Source organism: Triticum urartu, chromosome 2A, assembly GCF_056163025.1.
Source record: "Triticum urartu cultivar PI428250 chromosome 2A, HENAU_Tu73, whole genome shotgun sequence".
NCBI classification, from domain to species: Eukaryota; Viridiplantae; Streptophyta; class Magnoliopsida; order Poales; family Poaceae; genus Triticum; species Triticum urartu.
This window is the reverse complement of record NC_141874.1, coordinates 210263975-210283212: the sequence shown is the minus strand read 5'-3', so window position 1 is coordinate 210283212 and position 19238 is coordinate 210263975. Positions and strand designations below refer to the sequence as shown.

The 19238-nt window shown below is 42.8% G+C and overlaps 3 protein-coding genes across 4 annotated transcripts; 1 reads left to right on the top strand and 2 right to left on the bottom strand.

The window, feature by feature from the left end:
* Window positions 1-6892: 6892 nt before the first annotated feature.
* On the bottom strand, window positions 6893-15378 carry TDP1 (tyrosyl-DNA phosphodiesterase-like protein). 2 transcript variants are annotated; one of them, XM_048700075.2, is made up of 16 exons: window positions 15216-15378; window positions 14794-14994; window positions 14431-14703; window positions 12895-13098; window positions 12510-12570; window positions 12127-12203; window positions 11794-12051; window positions 10859-10948; window positions 9990-10124; window positions 9393-9542; window positions 8976-9079; window positions 8250-8303; window positions 7739-7829; window positions 7490-7567; window positions 7258-7399; window positions 6893-7190 (listed from the first exon to the last, which is right to left on the bottom strand). In XM_048700075.2, the coding sequence occupies exons 1-16, from the start codon at window positions 15231-15233 to the stop codon at window positions 7117-7119; spliced, it is 2010 nt and encodes a 669-aa protein (XP_048556032.2). In that variant the 5' UTR covers window positions 15234-15378; the 3' UTR covers window positions 6893-7116. The 2 variants fall into 2 exon arrangements, with proteins under 2 accessions (XP_048556032.2, XP_087399780.1); XM_087543654.1 differs by lacking the exons at window positions 14794-14994; window positions 15216-15378 and having other exon boundaries at window positions 12895-13216; window positions 14431-14698.
* Window positions 15379-15421: 43 nt separating this feature from the next.
* Window positions 15422-17153, top strand: LOC125536809 (uncharacterized). Its single transcript, XM_048700078.2, has 2 exons — window positions 15422-15540; window positions 16461-17153. The coding sequence occupies exon 2, from the start codon at window positions 16528-16530 to the stop codon at window positions 16936-16938; it is 411 nt and encodes a 136-aa protein (XP_048556035.1). The 5' UTR covers window positions 15422-15540; window positions 16461-16527; the 3' UTR covers window positions 16939-17153.
* A 786-nt stretch (window positions 17154-17939) lies between these two features.
* Window positions 17940-18872, bottom strand: LOC125535770 (putative glutathione S-transferase GSTU6). The gene has a single exon (XM_048698844.2). The coding sequence runs from the start codon at window positions 18799-18801 to the stop codon at window positions 18082-18084; it is 720 nt and encodes a 239-aa protein (XP_048554801.2). The 5' UTR covers window positions 18802-18872; the 3' UTR covers window positions 17940-18081.
* Between the last annotated feature and the right edge of the window lie 366 nt (window positions 18873-19238).

Sequence of the window (19238 nt, the reverse complement as noted above, 5' to 3'; positions counted from 1 at the left end):
TATGTTCTGCGACGTTTCAAAAACGTCTTTGGTGCCACAATTCTAAACCGTTAGCATTACGCACTGAACTATCACGTAGTCATCAAAACGTGTATGTCAGATGTTTCCCAACATCTACAGACGATGCTCGAGGTTCGGCACACCGAGCGGTGCATTAAGGACATAAGCCTTCTGCGCAGCAATGAGGATAATCCTCAGTTGACGGAGCCAGTCCGCATAATTTCTACTATCAACTTTCAACTAAATTTTCTCTAGGAACATATCTTAAACAGTAGAACTAAAGTGTAAGCTACGACATAATTTACAAAAACCTTTTGACTCTGTTCATGATAATTAAGTTCATCTGATTATTTAATGAACTCCCACTTAGATAGACATCCCTCTAGTCATCTAAGTGATACATGATCCGAGCCAACTAGGCCGTGTCCGATCATCACGTGAGACGGACTAGTCATCATCGGTGAACATCTTCATGTTGATCGTATCTACTATACGACTCATGTTCGACCTTTTGGTCTTTTGTGTTCCGAGGCCATGTCTGTACATGCTAGGCTCGTCAAGTCAACCTAAGTGTTTCGCATGTGTAAATCTGGTTTACACCCGTTGTATGCGAATATTAGAATCTATCACACCCGATCATCACGTGGTGCTTCGAAATAACGAACCTTCGCAACGGTGCATAGTTAGGGGGAACACTTTCTTGAAATTTTAGCAAGGGATCATCTTATTTATGCTACCATCGTTCTGAGAAAATAAGATGTAAACATGACAAACATCACATGAAAATCATAAAGTGACATGATATGGCCAATATCATCTTGCGCCTTTTGATCTCCATCTTCGAGGCGCGGCATGAACACCATCGTCACCGGCATGACACCATGATCTCCATCATCGTGTCTTCATGAAGTTGCCTCGCCAACTATTACTTCTACTATTATGGCTAACGGTTAGCAATAAAGTAAAGTAATTACATGGCGTTTTCATTGACACGTAGGTCATAAATAAATTAAGACAACTCCTATGGCTCCTGCCGGTTGTCATACTCATCGACATGCAACTCGTGATTCCTATTACAAGAACATGATCAATCTCATATATCACATATATCATTCATCACATCCTTTTGGCCATATCACATCACATAGCATACCCTGCAAAAACAAGTTAGATGTCCTCTAATTATTGTTGCATGTTTTACGTGGCTGCTATGGGTTTCTAGCAAGAACGTTTCTTACCTACGCAAAACCACAATGGTGATATGTCAATTGCTATTTACCCTTCATAAGGACCCTTTTCATCGAATCTGATCCGACTAAAGTGGGAGAGACAGACACCCGCCAGCCACCTTATGCATCAAGTGCATGTCAGTCGGTGGAACCAGTCTCACGTAAGCGTACGTGTAAGGTCGGTCCAGGCCGCTTCGTCCCACAATGCCACCGGATCAAGATAAGACTAGTAACGGTAAGAAAATTGAACAAATCATCACCCACAACTGCTTTGTGTTCTACTCGTGCATAGAATCTATGCATAGACCTAGCTCATGATGCCACTGTTGGGGAACATAGCAATAATTCAAAAAAAATTCCTACATGTCACCAAGATCAATCTAGGAGATACTAGCAATGAGAGAGAGGGAGTGCATATTCATACCCTTGAAGATCGCTAAGCGGAAGCGTTACAAGAACACGGTTGGTGGAGTCGTACACGCAGTGATTCAGATAGCGGTCGATTCTGATCTAAGCGCCGAACAACGGCGCCTCCGCGTTCAACACACATACAGCCCGGGGACGTATCCTCCTTCTTGATCCAGCAAGGGGAGAGGAGAAGTTCAGGGAGAACTCTGACAGCACGACGGCGTGGTGGTGATGGAGCTCGTGGTTCTCCGGCAGGGCTTCGCCAAGCGCTACGGAGGAGGAGGAGGAGGTGTAGGAGAGGGGGAGGGGCTGCGCCAGGGGAAGGGTACGGCTGCCCTCTCTCTCCCTCACTATATATAGGGGAAGGGGGTGGAGGAGGCGCCCTAGGGTTCCCTATGGGAGGAGCGGCGACCACAGGGAAAACCCTAGATGGGTTTGGGCGCCCCTACCCCTAGGAAACTTGCCTCCCAAGCCGGGAGGGGTGGCTGCCCCAGGGGAGGCGCCCCCACCTCTCCAAGTTACGTGAGATGGGGTGGGAGGGGCGCTCAGCCCCTTAGTGGGCTGATGTGCCCCCTCCCCTTGGCCCATAAGGCCCCCAACGCTTGTCGGGGCCTCCGAAACCCCTTTCGGACACGCTGGTCATCACCCGGTACCCCTGGAACAAATCTAGACTCCAATACCCTTCATCCAATATATCGATCTTCACCTCCAGACCATTCCGGAACTCCTCGTCATGTCTGGGATCTCATCCGGGACTTCGAACAACCTTCGGTAACCACATACTATTTCCCATAACAACTCTAGTGTCACCGAACCTTAAGTGTGTAGACCCTACGGGTTCTGGAACCATGCAGACATGACCGAGACATCTCTCCGTCCGATAACCAATAGCAGGATCTGGATACCCATATTGGCTCCCACATATTCCACGATGATCTCATTGGATGAACCACGATGTCGGGGATTCAATCAATCCCGTATACGATTCCCTTTGTCTATCGGTATGTTACTTGCCCGAGATTCGATCGTCGGTATCCCCATACCTCTTTAAATCTCGTTACCGTCAAGTCTCTTTACTTGTTCTGTAATGCATGATCCCGTGGCTAACTTATTAGTCACATTGAGCTCATTATGATGATGCATTGCCGAGTGGGCCCAGAGATACCTCTCCGTCACACGGAGTGACAAATCCCAGTCTCGATTCGTGCCAACTCAACAAACACTTTCAGAGATACCCGTAGTGTGCCTTTATAGCCACCCAGTTACGTTGTGATGTTTGGCACACCCAAAGCATTCCTACGGTATCCGGGAGTTGCACAATCTCATGGTCTAAGGAAATGATACTTGACATTAGGAAAGCTTTAGCAGACGAACTATACGATCTTGTGATATGCTTAGGATTGGGTCTTGTCCATCACATCATTCTCCTGATGATGTGATCCCGTTATCAATGATATCTAATGTCCATGGTCAGGAAACCATAACCATCTATTGATCAACGAGCTAGTCAACTAGAGGCTTACTAGGGACATGTTGTGGTCTATGTATTCACACATGTATTACGGTTTCCAGTTAATACAATTACAGCATGAACAATAGACAATTATCATGAACAAGGAAATACAATAATAACCATTTTATTATTGCCTCTAGGGCATATTTCCAACAATATTTCCTTCAATTCCTTCCCTCGTCGTCCGGGCTCTACCCTCGTCGTAGGGTTGGACCGCTCCCAGCTGCGGTCCATTGCTTGTATCGCGCCCCTGGTTGCGGGACAGAGCTCGTCTCGCGCCCGACAGCAGGACCGAGCTCGTCGCGCCCCTGGCAGCAGGACCGACCTCGTCTCGCGCTGGGCGTTTCGACCGAGCTTGTCTTGCATCCGCTGCAGCAAGACGGGTCGATGGAGGCCATTTTGGCCGGCCCTTTGGGTCTTGACGCGGGGAGGGGGCAGGGGTGTGAAAGGAGTGGCCTTTCTACTCGTCTCTTTGGTTGGGTAGCGATGGGTCTTGGGTGAGGTGGTGTCAAGGTCTCGGATGCCTGGGCGGCAGCCCTGGTGGTGGTAGCGCGGTGTCATGGGTAGAGCCCGTGGCTTGGTGCTGCCCGATGACCATGGCTGTGTGGGCGGCATGGTGGTAGGGTGTGGCGTTCGGTGACGGTGTGTGTTTGCTGGGGTGAAAACCTGTTCTGTCTTCGGACGGACCGGCAGTGGCGTAGCATGTTACCTTCTTGAAGGCGTCGTCGCGGCTCTCATCGGTCATCGTGTCGCTCCAGGGGAAACTCTGACCTCCGGGTCAAGCGGTGACGGCACGTTGGCGTCGTAACCTTCTTTGAGGTGCCACCTTGGAGCTCACGGTTCGTCATATGCGGCTTCATCTTCTTCGTGATGGCGTGTTCACGGTGGAGGTCCCCAATTGCTCTTGTAGTGTTAGGGGTGGTGTTGCTGCGCTCAGCGCCTATGTATCCTGCCTTGGGTGTGTGTGTTGTCGTGGGGTGCGTTTGTACTTGGGCTATGGTTGATCTTTCCTTTATATATAAAGCGGGGCTAAAGTCCTTTTCGGTACTATCTAATATCCACGTGCAATTACTACAATATCAATATTCGAGCATTGCACGTCCTCAAAGAAGACCCCAAATAGCTAGAATTAAACCCATTAAGCATCGCAAGATTAGCGGCTAACCAGCTATGCCATGTGGCGCAAGTTAGTTGGCCGCGATGAAAACTCGGATTAATTTTTAGATAGATGTGAGGATTATTATTTTTATTTAGATGATGGTCAGAAACCCACGTATTTTTTTAAATGACGGGTTATGCAAAGTGGCACTCGCCGGTAGGCTATGATGGTAATTTTTTTCATTTCTTTTTTAGATGGAGGTGATGATTTTTTTCTGTGGTGTTTTTTAGATAAAGAAGAGGACCATATGTTTTTCTTAAATGAAAATGTGCGCACAACTTTCTCTCAAGCGGCGTCACCCCCAACAACTAGTACATTAGCAAGGGTGTTGCCTCCAGTGAACGCTTCAGCTTGGGGAGGAACCCTTTAGTGAACATTTCATTTTCCTGGAGCGTTCGTTGTGGGGTTCAGGGTGATCCACGATTGGCCCACTTAATTGTTTGTTTAAATGTCCTGAACAAAATAATCTTATAGAAGAAGTTGAGAAACATAATTTTACAATTGACATGATCTGAATTATAAAGATGGCACGCTATACTTTACAAAAGGGTAATTTAACTAATTTATAAATGGTATTATTAAAATAAATGTGATGTGTTTATCTAGATCTTATCATTTCATGGTCTACATAATAAAAATGCCATGGTCTAAAAAAACAACCATGCTACCTACAATGGCATTACCATGGTCTAAAAAACAAATTACCATGCTACCTACAACAACATTACCATGGTCCAATTAATAAATTTGCCATGGTCCAAGTGAAAAAATTGCCATCATCTAACTGAAAAAATTGACATCGTGTAAATAATGAAATTGTCATGTTACCTGCAAAAAACTACCATGGTCTAAATAATTAAAATGACATGGTACCTGCAATAGAACTATCATGGTGTAATTAATAAAAATTTCATGGTTTAACTGAAAAAATTGGCATGGTCTAAAAATGAAATTGCCATGGTACCTATAATAAAATTGCACATGGCAAGTTTTAGAAAATTTCTCCCCTAAGAACATGGCAACTTTCGGGATTTGTAATGGGAGCATGGCAAAAATTATTAAAAAGTGCACATGGCAAGTTTAGAAAAAATGTTCTCTAAAAAACATGACAACTTCTAGGATCTGTAGTGGGCACATGGCAAAAATTATGGATTTTTGTTTTTTCTTCTTCCAAAATGTACAATTTTTGAATTTTTCTTTGCACAAAAAATTCAAAACATTTTAGCTTCAAACAATATAGCAAAGTTTAACCATATATCTTCACAGCCCGCTTCCAGCTCAAAGTGGTCAGCCAACATGTCCTTCCTTCAGAGGTCATGAGTTCAAGCCACCCTTCACACTCTCGGCCACATAATATTTCCATACAAAAGTAATCTCTTATGTAATCAGCTATTTTCAAAACAAAGGTGAATACAAGCACCCACGTATAATCATCCAAATGGGTCGAGAGATAACACGTGTCAACGAAACTTTGTAGAAAAACCTGCCCAAAGGAAGCAAAGTACAAAGCACTCCTCGGGTATCCTACAAATGCCATCGCTGTTGCTAATCGTCGCGGGACTCATAGGAGAGCCATAGCTCGCAAGTGCATTGCAAGTCAATGAATAAGCATGTTAGTGACAAGGCATTTGTCGATGTGGTATGTCGACCGGGGATCACCCCCACCCTCCATGAGCCCCTAAGCCACCATCGCCATCTTCAGCCCTCAAGGATCTAAAACTACCATCCTCTCTCGCCCACCAATGACATCATCAAGGACGAGAACCACCGGCCGAAAACCTAAACCCTCATACTCGAAGGGTCAGCAAAGACTGAGCCCACCAACTCATCGACGCCACCATGGACATCGTCGATGCGAGATTGGAGCGGGGGCATTATTCTTGGATGCGTCGTCGTTGCCATCATTAGTGCCTCCCCCCGACACACACACACGCAAACGCGCGCGCACACACACACGTCCGAACCGAAATACCAAGGTCCCTACCCTTTTTGATTTGTATATATGTGTTTTAATTTTTGTTTTTGCATATAAAATACACCTTGTGGAAAAACAACAATATTCATGCAAACATCAATACAAAAGTTCAAAATGATAAAGAAATGTTGGCAACAGTCTATACCACTTTTTTTTGGCAAAAACAGTCTATACCACTTTAAACCTGACAATGTCAATATTACTTCAACCATTCATTTATACATTGTGCTTCAAAAGCAAAATAATTATTTCTTTTATTTGTCTTTTGCAGAGTCATGTTCTCAAGTTTTTTTTTTGCAAGTACACAATTCATGCATCTACGGTTTTCCTTTACATACAGGTGTTGTTCTGGTCTATGGAGTCAAAGCATGTCATTTTCTTCCTTTTACCATTGGATCAAACAAATGGTTGATAACGAGTTCAACAAACGAAAAAGGAAAGCAAGAATCCAGTTGGACGCATTGCAAGCCAATCACCAATGAAACCCGACCTCAGGTCCAACCTAATCATGGTCGAGTACAGCGTTTAGCACGGCGTAGAACAGATACAAAGACGGTGTATAAACATCATATCAGCAAAGCCGCAAATAACTTCTGCGCACGTTCCAGTAAGCTGAAAATATCCAACGTTTCAAATAATTCTGTCAAACAAATGTTCGTTCCGTTGCTTCCGGTTTCTACCACAGTTGGCCGGGAGCAAGAGGCCTTAGAAACAGGGTGCACAAGCAATCAGGTCCTATCAACCGATGATTCCACCAACGATCAATCAACATACTCCAGGTTCGTGTGGACCTGAACGCGCTTGACAATCATCGGCACGCAGCTTAGCTAAGCTAGCCATGGCGTGGCCAGACTGAGCCATACACATCCTTCTTCGTGTACCTCCGATCCCAAGACCATGGGACATCTGAAAGTAAAACAACATTTCAGGTTTTACAGCTGAAAGTACCACAATCATTATGACATCGGCTAACCTTCCGGGCCGTAGAGTTGTGGAGGGAGTTGATACGGCACTGGCAATCTCACAGCTTCTGCAGATGGATCCTTCCCTTCATCGCCTTTCCAGCAAAGTGTCACCAGCTTGGTCTTGATGTTCTTACCAAGGGCAAGTTTATCCTGGGTATACATGAGAGGAATAAATGATGATCAGAGGAACAGATTTGCATAGCGATAATACTCGAATGATAAGGAAAGATTTGCTGTTACCAGGTTTGAGCGGCTCTTGTCTGTGCATGAAAATTGTGGAACAGACTGGAGAGTTTTGGGCAAGAACAATACACCTAACTGAAAAGAGGCCAAATGACAAGGTAAAGTCATGTTCCCATGATGACTATTAATTACTCTATTAGTCAACTAACACTGAATGCTTCAGATGCGTAGTGCTTCTTACTAAAGTTCTGTAATCTAGTGCGTCCAGAAAATCATACAAATGCAGCAAGCATCACAATTGGGTACCTCATATGATCGTATCATCAGCTGTGTATTGTTCTTCTGCAGTGCTCCCCAAGCAGCTTTGCTTAAATTTGATGAGGTAAGCAGAAACCATCTGATGGGGATAGAGAGATTTTAGGTAAGGAAAACGTTTTAGCCCCCTCTACTCCTAACAGAGTCCAGATTAACCTATTAATTCAGCTATTTAACCGGCTCAACTTTCAGAATCAATACAAATCACCTATCGTATGGATCTTGTTGCTGGCTAGCTACTTATGTGGCATACCGGTCAATGTATCAAAGTAGAAGCCAATAGAGAGGAGAGAAGAGGAAGATAAATGGTTTTCAAGTTACTGTGGGCAGCTCTGGAGAAGCTGCAGCCCAAAAGAACTGGCCCTTTGTAAGGTGAATCTAGCTCAGTCGAATGTCATGCAACAAAAACTGTTACCATTACCATCGGTGCTGTGAAGCATCATGAAGTGACATATTACAGATATTGAGTCATCAATGGAGATAACTTGCTATAAATACTTACGCAATATTTTGACCATTGTAGCGAGTAAAAGTTTTTATGTGCGGCATAGCACGGCTGATAAAAAAATCAAGATCAGAATATCAGTTTGGGTCAGTAATAAAAGAACTTGTTCCAAAGAAGAAACAGTGAAGTATCCAAAGGGTATGAGGATGCCAATCTTTTGCAGGATATATCAATAAAAAGCTTTCTTTCAAATGCTATATTTTGGCAACATATCTTAATGCTACAGCACATAAATGAAGGCCAAAAAACACTAAGTATATCAGTGTTATAATTGCTGACGAGTTGCTATGATTTAATGCTACAACACATAAATGAAGGCCAAAAAACACCAAGTGCTGACGAGTTGCTAGCCTTCCAATAATGCACACTATGAGGCAAAACCAAACAGCCCAAGCAAATCCTGTTGTGACACATGGCATAAATGACCACAAAGGATTAGCTACATTACCCATCGTGATGTACTGCTGTCCTAAAAACTAGAGAAATGTACAGTAGATAACAGCAGATAGAATGGGCTTAAATGGTACATAGTTAGAACCTAGTTCAAAACTGCGACCTGAGGGAGTAATATCCTACTCCCTCCGCCCACAATATAAGATCGTTTTTTCAAGACATCTTATATTGTGGGACGGAGGGGGTACTGGTAGATTAGAAAGCACTGTGAAATTTCATTTGACCAACGTGATAGCTTTTCAGGTAGCTGCAGGAAAAGGGAGAGCATACCAACGGCCTACGTGGTCTGCTTTCCACCTGGACCAATATTTTCGCAAGAAATCTTTCTCAACATTCTTTTGAGGACTTGGAATGCAACTGCCAGCTGCATAGCCCTAAAATGAAATATTAAACAGAAAAAGGTAAGATGGTGAATTTTCAATAAAAAAGGACTAGTCCAAATTCTTATCATGGATCTTGCCAACATTTATCTAAAAAGTCAACACACATATTTTATATGTTTGTATGCTTTTGGGGCCAGCACTGATCTCATGGATTATTAGTATATCACAACCTATTACCAAGCTCTGAAGTCTAAGACAGGTCAAGAAAGCACAAGCAACAAGGGGCCATTAACAAACAAATCATGAATTTTGCGATGACACAGCAAGTATAACTGTAAAGCTTTTACAGAGCTCAAATTTATACCTCTATTGAGCACCTAACATCCTCCACTGTTGGCCATACAATCAGTGGTTTCCCGATACCCAACTGTGATCCATCATCTGCTTTACCAGCTGATAACGAACATGCAAACTCAGTCATCCATTTCTCATCAAGTGACCCCAAGGACGAAAACTGCATGCAAGAAGAAATTAATGCTAAGCATCCTTCAAGAAGTTCAAACAAAATAAGAAATAAACAATGACACATTGCATTATAACCTTCTCAGTCAAATGAAAAGAAATATGAATGCCATATCTGAGTGGAAGATATTAACTAGGGATGCATCCTGCACTCTTCTGTAATACAAGATACAACATAAAAATTTAATATACTGTTGTGCTTCTTTGTCCACCAGTGCAACATAAATGACAGCTTATATCGATGCTTTAAGCAAACAATCAAATTTGCGGGTCAGGAACTGGCTTTTCTAAGGTAATTATATGAAAAAGCTGCTTGCTAGGCATCAAGTTTATCAGCATATCAAGTTCTTAAGATAAAATGTTATTAAGTTTATTTACCACAACTTGCAAAATTGCATGCCCTAACAAATAGATAGATGGATGAGAAAATGAAAGGTACCTGATAAATAAGTGGTGACTTGCAAAACTGCTTTTCAAATACGCACTCTTCAAGAACACTCCTGAGCTTCATATGGCCCCACTTTTTCATATTGGGGCCGACATGATAACCAGGAACAGATCCGATCAACCTGACCTGCAAATGATGCAAAGTTAGCTGAGACTAATTTACAGTAACACACTGGGGCCTGGGTGTAATTGAAGTGGCCAGACATGTTTGTACATTTAAGTACAAAGTACAAACCATACGCAAGTAGTCGCATAATCATGGTTAAATAGCGACAAGCCTTTTGTGTAGGAAATGGGCGCTTGAACATGCAAGGATTACTGTCGGAGCATCCCCTATTATTTCAGTTTAAAACAAAACATGCAAGGGAGAAAAAACAATGTATCACACCTTTAACACGCAATGCAGTCACTCTAGCAAAATGCATGCTAAGACTCATTTCAACTGCCAGAATGGTACAAGGTGCCCAATCGCAGGATCTAAAAATGGACAACAAACAGAACAATGCAGTCATTTTGCATGAACATGATAAAGCTGGTCAAAATGACAGAATTCGTGACTCATTCGGGACAACAGGAAACTTTCAGATTAAGCAGTATCAGAACAGATTAACATAATCTGGAGCTAGTGGCTACATGTTTCAGAAATTGCCATGGTTTATCAAGCGAAGCTAGAGTTAGTAGAATCATGCCACACCGAGTCAATAACTTACATCGGTAACTTCATTTGATAAGCACGATGGTCTGTTTTTCTTTCCCTTTTCATTTTATGTCAGACCACTAATTTGAAAAGAAAAACATATCTATGATTCAGCATGTCTCATAAAGCTTAAAGAAAATGTGAGATGGCAGAAATATACCAACCGTTGAGCTACTATAATCAAATTTCCGAAAGAAGGCTGCATTGATGTTGACATCACCAGCAACTGGGAGATTTACCCTGAACTCGGGCCACTGCATTGTAATCAAGAGGACATTTTAGTTCACAACTCATTGATCTAAACGATCTTATATTTCTTTACAGAAGGAGTAGCAGACAAAATGAACTATAAGGAGTGGTTTCCTGACAGGCTAAAAGCTAGACAGTTTCAAGATGAGCTATCAGATAAGGCTTGTGAAAGCCAGGTAGTTCCCAGAATTGATAAGAGAACAGTATAGAACTTTTTACGGAAATAAATTCCACGGAAAACCAGATCATGTTTCATGATCTGTAGAAAATCCTTCTAATTATTTTGGATATTTTGCATTGAATCTTACGACATATGTCATACAGAGGGACTTATCTGGTAAGAGATATGATAAGAACCATCTATTATCTTACCATCGATTCCTAGACCTTTATCTGACTAAACGTTGAAGTGCATATTTCACCATTCAACAGTATTTTAGTTACACTATAATTGCTAAACTAATAATTTTACATTTATTCTGTTGTAGTAGTGCACCACTAGATAAAAACACAAGTTTCTAGTATCCTTTGTGAATGTATTACTTTTTGGAAGCTGCACATAGTTATTTAGTTCATTCTACTTCAGGTAAGCTCAAGTGACTGATGTTTTTTACTTCAAAATGTTGATAATAAATTTAAAATTTAAATACACTGGAGAATAACAATTATTTTATTAAACACAGCGAGTGGATTGTAGCAACAGTTGATTATATATTCTACTCCCTCCGTTCGGAATTACTTGTCGCAGAAATGGATGTATCTAGACATATTTTAGTTCTAGATACATCCATTTTCAAGACAAGTAATTCCGAACGGAGGGAGTAGAAGCAAAGAGAGAATACCCTGCTACCTTAAGTGCCCTGAGATAATCAACCAGGTCATTCTCAAAACCAATATTTGTACTCATATCATTTGCTTCCTTCCAGGGAAAATCTTGTGTCCATAGTCCCTGACTTTTGTTGTTCCAGTCAACATGTATCAAATTTGCAGTGTGAACAACAACACGAATCCCTTGAGGATATACAAGCAGCATGGCCTTCGAATGATGTGTTCCAAATGATATTGGGAGCGGGGGCTTGTGAAGGATCCAATTTGCAGGCTTCGTTTTCTGTCACAAAAGAATGAATGTGCAATGAGAAAACTAAATAAACAAGATAATGGATTGTTTAAGCAATTTTGCTACCTTCAAGCGCTCCAATGAAGCACCATCTTCTCCATGCAGAACTAGGACATGTGGAACTTTCCTTAGACTTGGACATGCTGCAACATGTAATATCTGATTACATTTATTACAAAATAATGTAGATAAGGAAGAATAATACATTAAACTTAAGTGGTGAAGTAGAAATATGATATCCAAAAAATCCAATGAGTTGCAATAATGTAATTATGCACATACAGTATAGCAAAATAATATAAGATGACACAGGGCATAATTTGATTCACCATTTAATGTTCCGAATGTACCAAGTGGCGGCAGCCTTCTAATAAAAAACTTTAGGTTTGACAAAATTAGTTACCATAACATAAACATCAACAACTTTACTTTCATAATAAATTGCTTACCAGTAAGCAACCAATCCATGTCCACCATATAATTTGAGAGTACAGCAAGAAGCACTTCACCCTGATAATTCACTGATCATGTAAGAACTACTAGCATACTTGTCGATCAAATCTGACAATGCAGAAATAGAATGTGAAAATGATAAACAATGTTTATTCGAGTTCTTTTTGTTTCTGTAAAATGACATGGAAGAAAGGTTCACTGAATTATAACCAGAACGTTACCACATGTTTATAATAGGTCAAGGAATTAACTCTTACGCAACATTTTCACAATTTTCATTAAAAAGCTCATATGTTAAACAATACTGTGATACAGCATGCTAAAAAAAAATCGATCACTCATACAACTTAAACTAAAGTGGTCATATGGAATAAGCAATACCTGTATGACATCCTGAATGGTAACTGTTGAAGTGTTAGTCCATGACGGAAGACCTTGGACACGCATGAGTCGAAAAGTCAACGGAAGTGTATCTTTCAAAGGACCGACAGAATGTGTTCTCTCTTTGTTTCTCTCGGAAGAACCAGCACTATCAAGTGAACTTAATACTTCAGTAACAGATGTACTCTCTTCTGCAAAGCTTTCCTGATTAGAGTTCAACGATGTGGTCAACATGAATGTTTGCATGAAAATCAAACCCCACTTGGCACTCTTTGGCACCACATGTATTTGCAGATTTTCCAAACAAAAAGAGAGAGTGAACCTAATAAGTAGGAATTGTATTTAGTGTTCAACTAAGAAATATTCATCACTCACATATGGTACATAGCAAAAAACACCTCTAAGCTAAAAACACTTGACTTATTTCATATGTTTTCACTTTCCCTTCCATGGTAAGTACTGGAACATGGAATGTTCATGAAGTGCACAAAGGAGAGTTTTTATACCAGTGGAATAATCCATCATTACGAAGTATTTGCAATTGCAATTCATCACATTTTAAGGACATGCAAAATAATATGTGGTATTTTTATGTACATGGATAGCTAAACTATTGTCTATCTTCCTATCAAGAGATTTCTCATGAACTTGCAAATCAAAAGAACAGTAACAATAGCAGCAGAGCACAGAAGCATATTCAGTGAAAAAGAAGGCAAAATAGTACTCCCTCTGGTCCATATTACTTGTCGCCCAAATGGATGTATCTAGACATATTTCAGTGCTAGATACATTCGTTTGAGCGACAAGTAATTTGGATCGGAGGGAGTAAGGAGTAATATACATGGATACGACATCCACCTATACATGTTGTGTCAGAGACATCCTGAATCTCCACAACATAACACTCGAGTCTTGAATGAATTATGGTTTCGATGTTGAGTAAATAAATACTACTTCCTCCGATCCATGTTACTTGTCGCTCAAATGGATGTATCTAGATGTATTCCAGTGCTAGATACATCCGTTTGAGCGACAAGTAATATGGATCGGAGGGAGTAATATTTATTCCACACTATGGATTAAGGCGTCATTTTATTTTCCTTTACATGAGTAAAGCAGCTGAATGACATGAGTGATTTCTGTGGCTGGTATTGGTGTATCTTTATTAATATGAAGATTACCACACATTATGTAAATTGTTTTTCTGAAACTCAACATGATGATCCAAATCACAACAAAAGAAAAGGTAAAAAATAGAGACTCATTGAGCAAACACAAACAACAGATTAAGAATCACTACTTTCATGTTGTCAGGTAATCTGCAGCTATGTAAGGAAAGAACTCGTCTGCATGTAAACCTAGTCCTAGCTTAATTTGTTTTAGCTTGCGCTGTAAGATTATGTAAGCATTGAAAAAGTTCCTTCTTTCTAGTCTGCACTATCAGACACTAGTATTGTTTTAGAACTGTAAGAAATCACCCAAACGAAATTTCATAAAGATCATCGAGACATAAGTTATTCTTTGCAGCTAACTAACCTGCAATGTTCTTGCCAAAGCCTCATCTTCCATAACTTGTCGATTTCTCTTCGCAGCTACACTATCTTCCTCGCTATGCCTCTTCCCTTTCTTTAAGTCATGTGACTCGACTGATGTGGAACTTTTACGCTCATCGCTCATATTGACATACTTCATAAAATATTCACCGGGAATCAGCTCCAGGACATCATCGTGCATAATCTTGGCTCTCTGCTGAGCACAAACTTTTCTTCTCTGACCCTCTGATTGGACAACAATGGGATTTGTCCCCTCCTGCAAACGCATCGACGTCGGACTACAACAGCTTATTTCTCCAATCAAAATCAATCATGGAATCATCCACTATCCTTCTGACGTACTCACCACGACGACTTCGAGGGAGCCATCAGGCAAGGCGCGCAGGCTCAAATGCTTGCGGCTGACTCTCTTGTCAACAGCCACCAAATTACTCCTCCCAACGACATTGGAGCCCTTGAAGATGGGAATGCTTGGCATTGGCAGCGACGACGCATTCGGTGACCCAGATTTGCCTTCAACGAAGGGAACCAGAGTCCCAACCCTTACCTACATACACACAGAACGAACATGCCACATGAACAGAATGCACACACCAGCCACGCGAAATGCACAACTGGAACCCATTCCACCCCAATGCGCAGGAAAAATCTGATCACAAGGCAGTTCGATCCGTTTCCGGCCACGGTTCAATCACAATAACAGTCCTACCAGGATTCGCGCGGGCGCTGACAGAGAGGGCAGGAGAAGGTAAGGATGGGGTGACTTACTCGGGAGGAAGACGACATGAGAGCGGTTTGGGAGGGGAGCCGGGCTCCTCCCGGATCCTAAACCCTGTGTCTAGTACTACAAGACTAAACCCTAGCACATGGCCACGGGAGAAAGAGCGGTCAAGTGGTCAAGAGGAAGACGAAGGAGGAGGGACCGAGCGGCGCGCAGGTTGTTTACAGTTTACCCCTGGCAAATAACCTTAATACAAACAGGTCCCTGCAGGATATTTTAATTTTAATAATAAGGAAAGAAACCTGATTTCTTCTGAAACCCAAACCCTTGTGCGGCTGCGGAGGCGGAGCGGCTGGCTATCGCAAGACGAAGGTGCGGCGAACTCCCTCCTCTGATTTCTCTTCCAAATAATTGTACTACTACCATACTTCTCTGATCCTCGCCGTCAGTCTGCCGGCTGCGGCCCGTCGGCAGTCGCCCCCCCCCTGCTTACTCCCCCTTTTGGATTAGCCGTACGCACTGCTGTACCGATGAAATTAACCATAGAAGTTCTGTTTAAGTTTGGACTGTAGGGATTCGTGTGTTCGTTGAACTGTAAGACGGTTTAGAAGTCAATTTGGAGGAAACCCTTCCTTCTGATGATAAGATTGGGGACCTAGGTTTTGGGCATCCCCACTTTTGTCAAACACATGGTACATCTGTACATGATTGTGACTAACTGACTACGACTCTTAGATGGGGGCGGTGCGTCCTGATAATCATGATGCTGATGAAAAAGGAACTTTTAGACAACACATTTTGTTTTGAGGCCATATAAATCGATAGGTTAATCTAACAAGAGGGATCTCTGACGAACGAATTTAGATATGGGGTGGCTGTAGAATGTAGTACTTGCTGTTTTTATTTGTGGCCCATAGCCATTAGTGCCGTATATAACCTGCAGGATATAGATCCTTAGTTATTATTAGAACAATATAAAATGTACTCGTACCTCTTTGTGTCAAAGGCGTAATAGACAGAGGGAGGATAAATTCCCTACTTATCCATGTCGGGGCAAAGGAAGAAAGGGGATGGAATGTAGGACTACTTTCACTTTTCATGTGTAATGTTTCGAAGTTCTTTGATTTTTGAGTTTTAATCAATCGTTTGTATTGTCTTAATTCAATCTGCAACAACATTTAGGTTATATTTTTAGCAAAATTTTGATTTCCCTTGATCTATAACGTTGCTTTCAATCATGAGTTTTTTCATATTTACTTACTGCTGCAACCTTTACTTTGTTGATGGGGCAGATTTCTTGGAATTACATATTTTTGCAAACTGAATATTGTTCGACGATACTAGACTTTGGTTCATATCATGGATTTTCTTGAACCAACATTAACCTTAGATGAGACACATTATCAAGAGGGTTATGCAAATGGGTATGAAGATGGCCTGGTATCTGGAAAGGATGAGGGGAGGCAGGTTGGCTTAAAGAATGGTTTCCAGGCAGGCGAAGAACTGGGATTCTATCAGGGCTGCTTGGATGTGTGGATGTCAGTAATTCGCCTTGATCAAGATGCATTCTCAGCTCGGGTGAGGAAATACATGGAGCAACTAGCTGCACTTGTGAGCAACTATCCTTTGTCTGATCCAGAGGATGAGCAGCTTCAAAGCATGATGAGGGAGATAAGACTGAAATTCAGCGTTATCACGGGAAGCTTAGGAGCAAAATTGGGGTATGAAGGCCGCCCCACATCATCTGAGCAAGACATCGAGGATATGTAGCTTGTTTAGAATTATCAAAAGGTCCCTTGTGGATTATCAAATCTCAGTCACCACTTGAAACTGATATTTGGTGTCAATAGAGTTTCCTTTTGATTTTGTACTTATGATGTTCGGTTTCACGTATTTATGCTGCCACTGGGATAACGGAGGATATCTGGAGCACTGTTTCTAGATGTATCTAGCAGAGAATTTTTGCAGTCATGTTGTTTATTATATGTGGTCTTCTCCTTTCAAGATGAGATGATTTTCTTCACTGTATCTAGATGATTTCGGGGGTACATGTTTTATGCGGGTCGCATATATTTCCACTCAGTTTTCCCTCGGTTTGTATATTTTCCACTCTATGCAGTGAGTACTTTAGGTGCTATATATGCTGACTTGACAAATGACTGATTAGTACTACTTACTGTTCACACATTATGTCAGCATATTGTCCAACCCTCTTTGTAGGGATCCTATTCTCCAAGCTGGTTCCATGTCTTGTACTCCCTTTGTAAACTAATATAAGAGTGTTTAGATAATTATAAAGTAGTGATCTAAACACTCTTATATTAGTTTACGGAGGGAGTGCTGTATAAAGCATCTTCTAAGAATAAAGATATGGGACTATTTATAACATGACTCACCAGCACTTCGTTTTCTTTTGCTGTCATTCAAACTTGGGTATTATTCAGCAAAACCAGCGGCTGCCTTTTCTTTGATAGAGCACGGTAGTGCATAATTGCTGGATTGAGATCATAACTCAGTACATGATGAAGAGTTGCTAACATCAGAGCCAAATTGTTATGTTGTTACAGCAGAGAATCTCAACCCGTACACTATTAGGGACAAACGGTATTCACTAAGGGCCTGTTCAGAGTCTCATCACTTCAGAACTCCACTCCCGGAACGGGGAAACACCCGCTCAGCGGATTCTCGTATCGGCGGACTAAAATTTCACATTTTACGGTAGAGAAAGTGCATTACAGAAGGTAGAAATACATAACCATGCAAAAAAAGGGTAGAAATACATAACCATGCACAAAAAAAGGGTAGAAATACATACACAGGGTAGGTATACATGCTCAGTTATTGGTACAGGCTATTTGCACGTGGTGTATTGGCCAGCCCTGATTCTAGCATTATTTATATATATAAATCTATCTATTGGTGCTGTGACGGCGGCGGCGAGGTCGGCGGCAGCCCGAGGCGAGCTCGCCTCATCAGGTTGTACTCGAGCAGCCTCTGCGCATCCGGTATCACCTCCTTGACGCCGTCGAGCGCGCGAAACCGCTCCGCCCAGGCCGCCAGCAGCGGCGTCGCGGCGGCGTCGAGCAGCCTCACGCCGCACATGGCCTCGGACGTGTGCAGCCACCCGACGAAGCCGCCGAGCACGACGTCCACGAGCCCCACCGTGTCCCCGCCAAAGAAGCCCTTCCCCTTGGAGCACTCCCCAAACGCTCGCTCCAGCGTCTCCAGGGCGGCGCCGACCCGCCCCGCCGCCTCCGCCCTCTCCTCGCCGGTGCGTCCGCCGTAGACGGGCAGCCACGCGCTGAGCAGCTCGCCGTCGACGTAGGAGGCCCAGAAGCGGGCGACGGCGCGCTCGTGCGGGTTGCGAGGGAGGAGGCGCGGGGAGCTGGCCGGGAAAGCCTCGTCGAGGTACTGCACGATGAGCTGCGACTCGGGGACGGGCTTGCCGTTGTGGATGAGCACCGGCACCCTCTTGTGCACGGGGTTGGAGGCGAGGAGGAGCGGGCTCTTGCCGTCGAAGAGGCCCACCTCCTCCACGTACGCGTAGGGGAGGCCCTTGAGGTTGAGGGCGAAGCGCGCGCGCAGAACGAACGGGCTCGACCAGTACCCCACCAGCGTCAGCTCCTCCTCCATGCCGACTGGCGTAGTACTCCTACCAGCGAGTAGTGGTGACCACTGATAAATGGCGGCTAGACTTTTCACAGTACTACTGGGGTACTATATAGTTGGTTTATGATCACGTGCTAATTTTTTTTACAGTACTATATAGTTGGTTTTCGATCACGTGCTCTATGATCAAGTGATTCGTCATGCATGACGTTGAGCCAGACTTTGCTATCAGTATTTCTTAGTGCGGCATCGGTTTACTCTGCTCTCTCTGTATTAAGCAGACTTTTTATTTTGAGGTAATCACGTGTATCATTAATCAGAAATAAGAAGAATACAAAGCATGCACGTGGAACCGACCAGAAGGAGTACTACACCAGCCAAATCACCAAGGTCCCCACCCCCTCCAGTCACCGGATAAGACGACCGAGGAGGCAGGGACCGGCGGCGACGTGGACGAAGGC

Bases quoted from the DNA above. Each gene is read 5' to 3' on its own strand.
- TDP1 (XM_048700075.2), bottom strand. The intron at 14,704-14,793 runs GTGAGTACGTCA...ATGCGTTTGCAG, and splicing joins GCTCCCTCGAAGTCGTCGTG to GAGGGGACAAATCCCATTGT. The intron at 12,052-12,126 runs GTAGCAAAATTG...CTTTTGTGACAG, and splicing joins CTTCATTGGAGCGCTTGAAG to AAAACGAAGCCTGCAAATTG.
- LOC125536809 (XM_048700078.2), top strand. From the start codon at position 16,528: ATGGATTTTCTTGAACCAACATTAACCTTAGATGAGACACATTATCAA.
- LOC125535770 (XM_048698844.2), bottom strand. From the start codon at position 18,801: ATGGAGGAGGAGCTGACGCTGGTGGGGTACTGGTCGAGCCCGTTCGTT.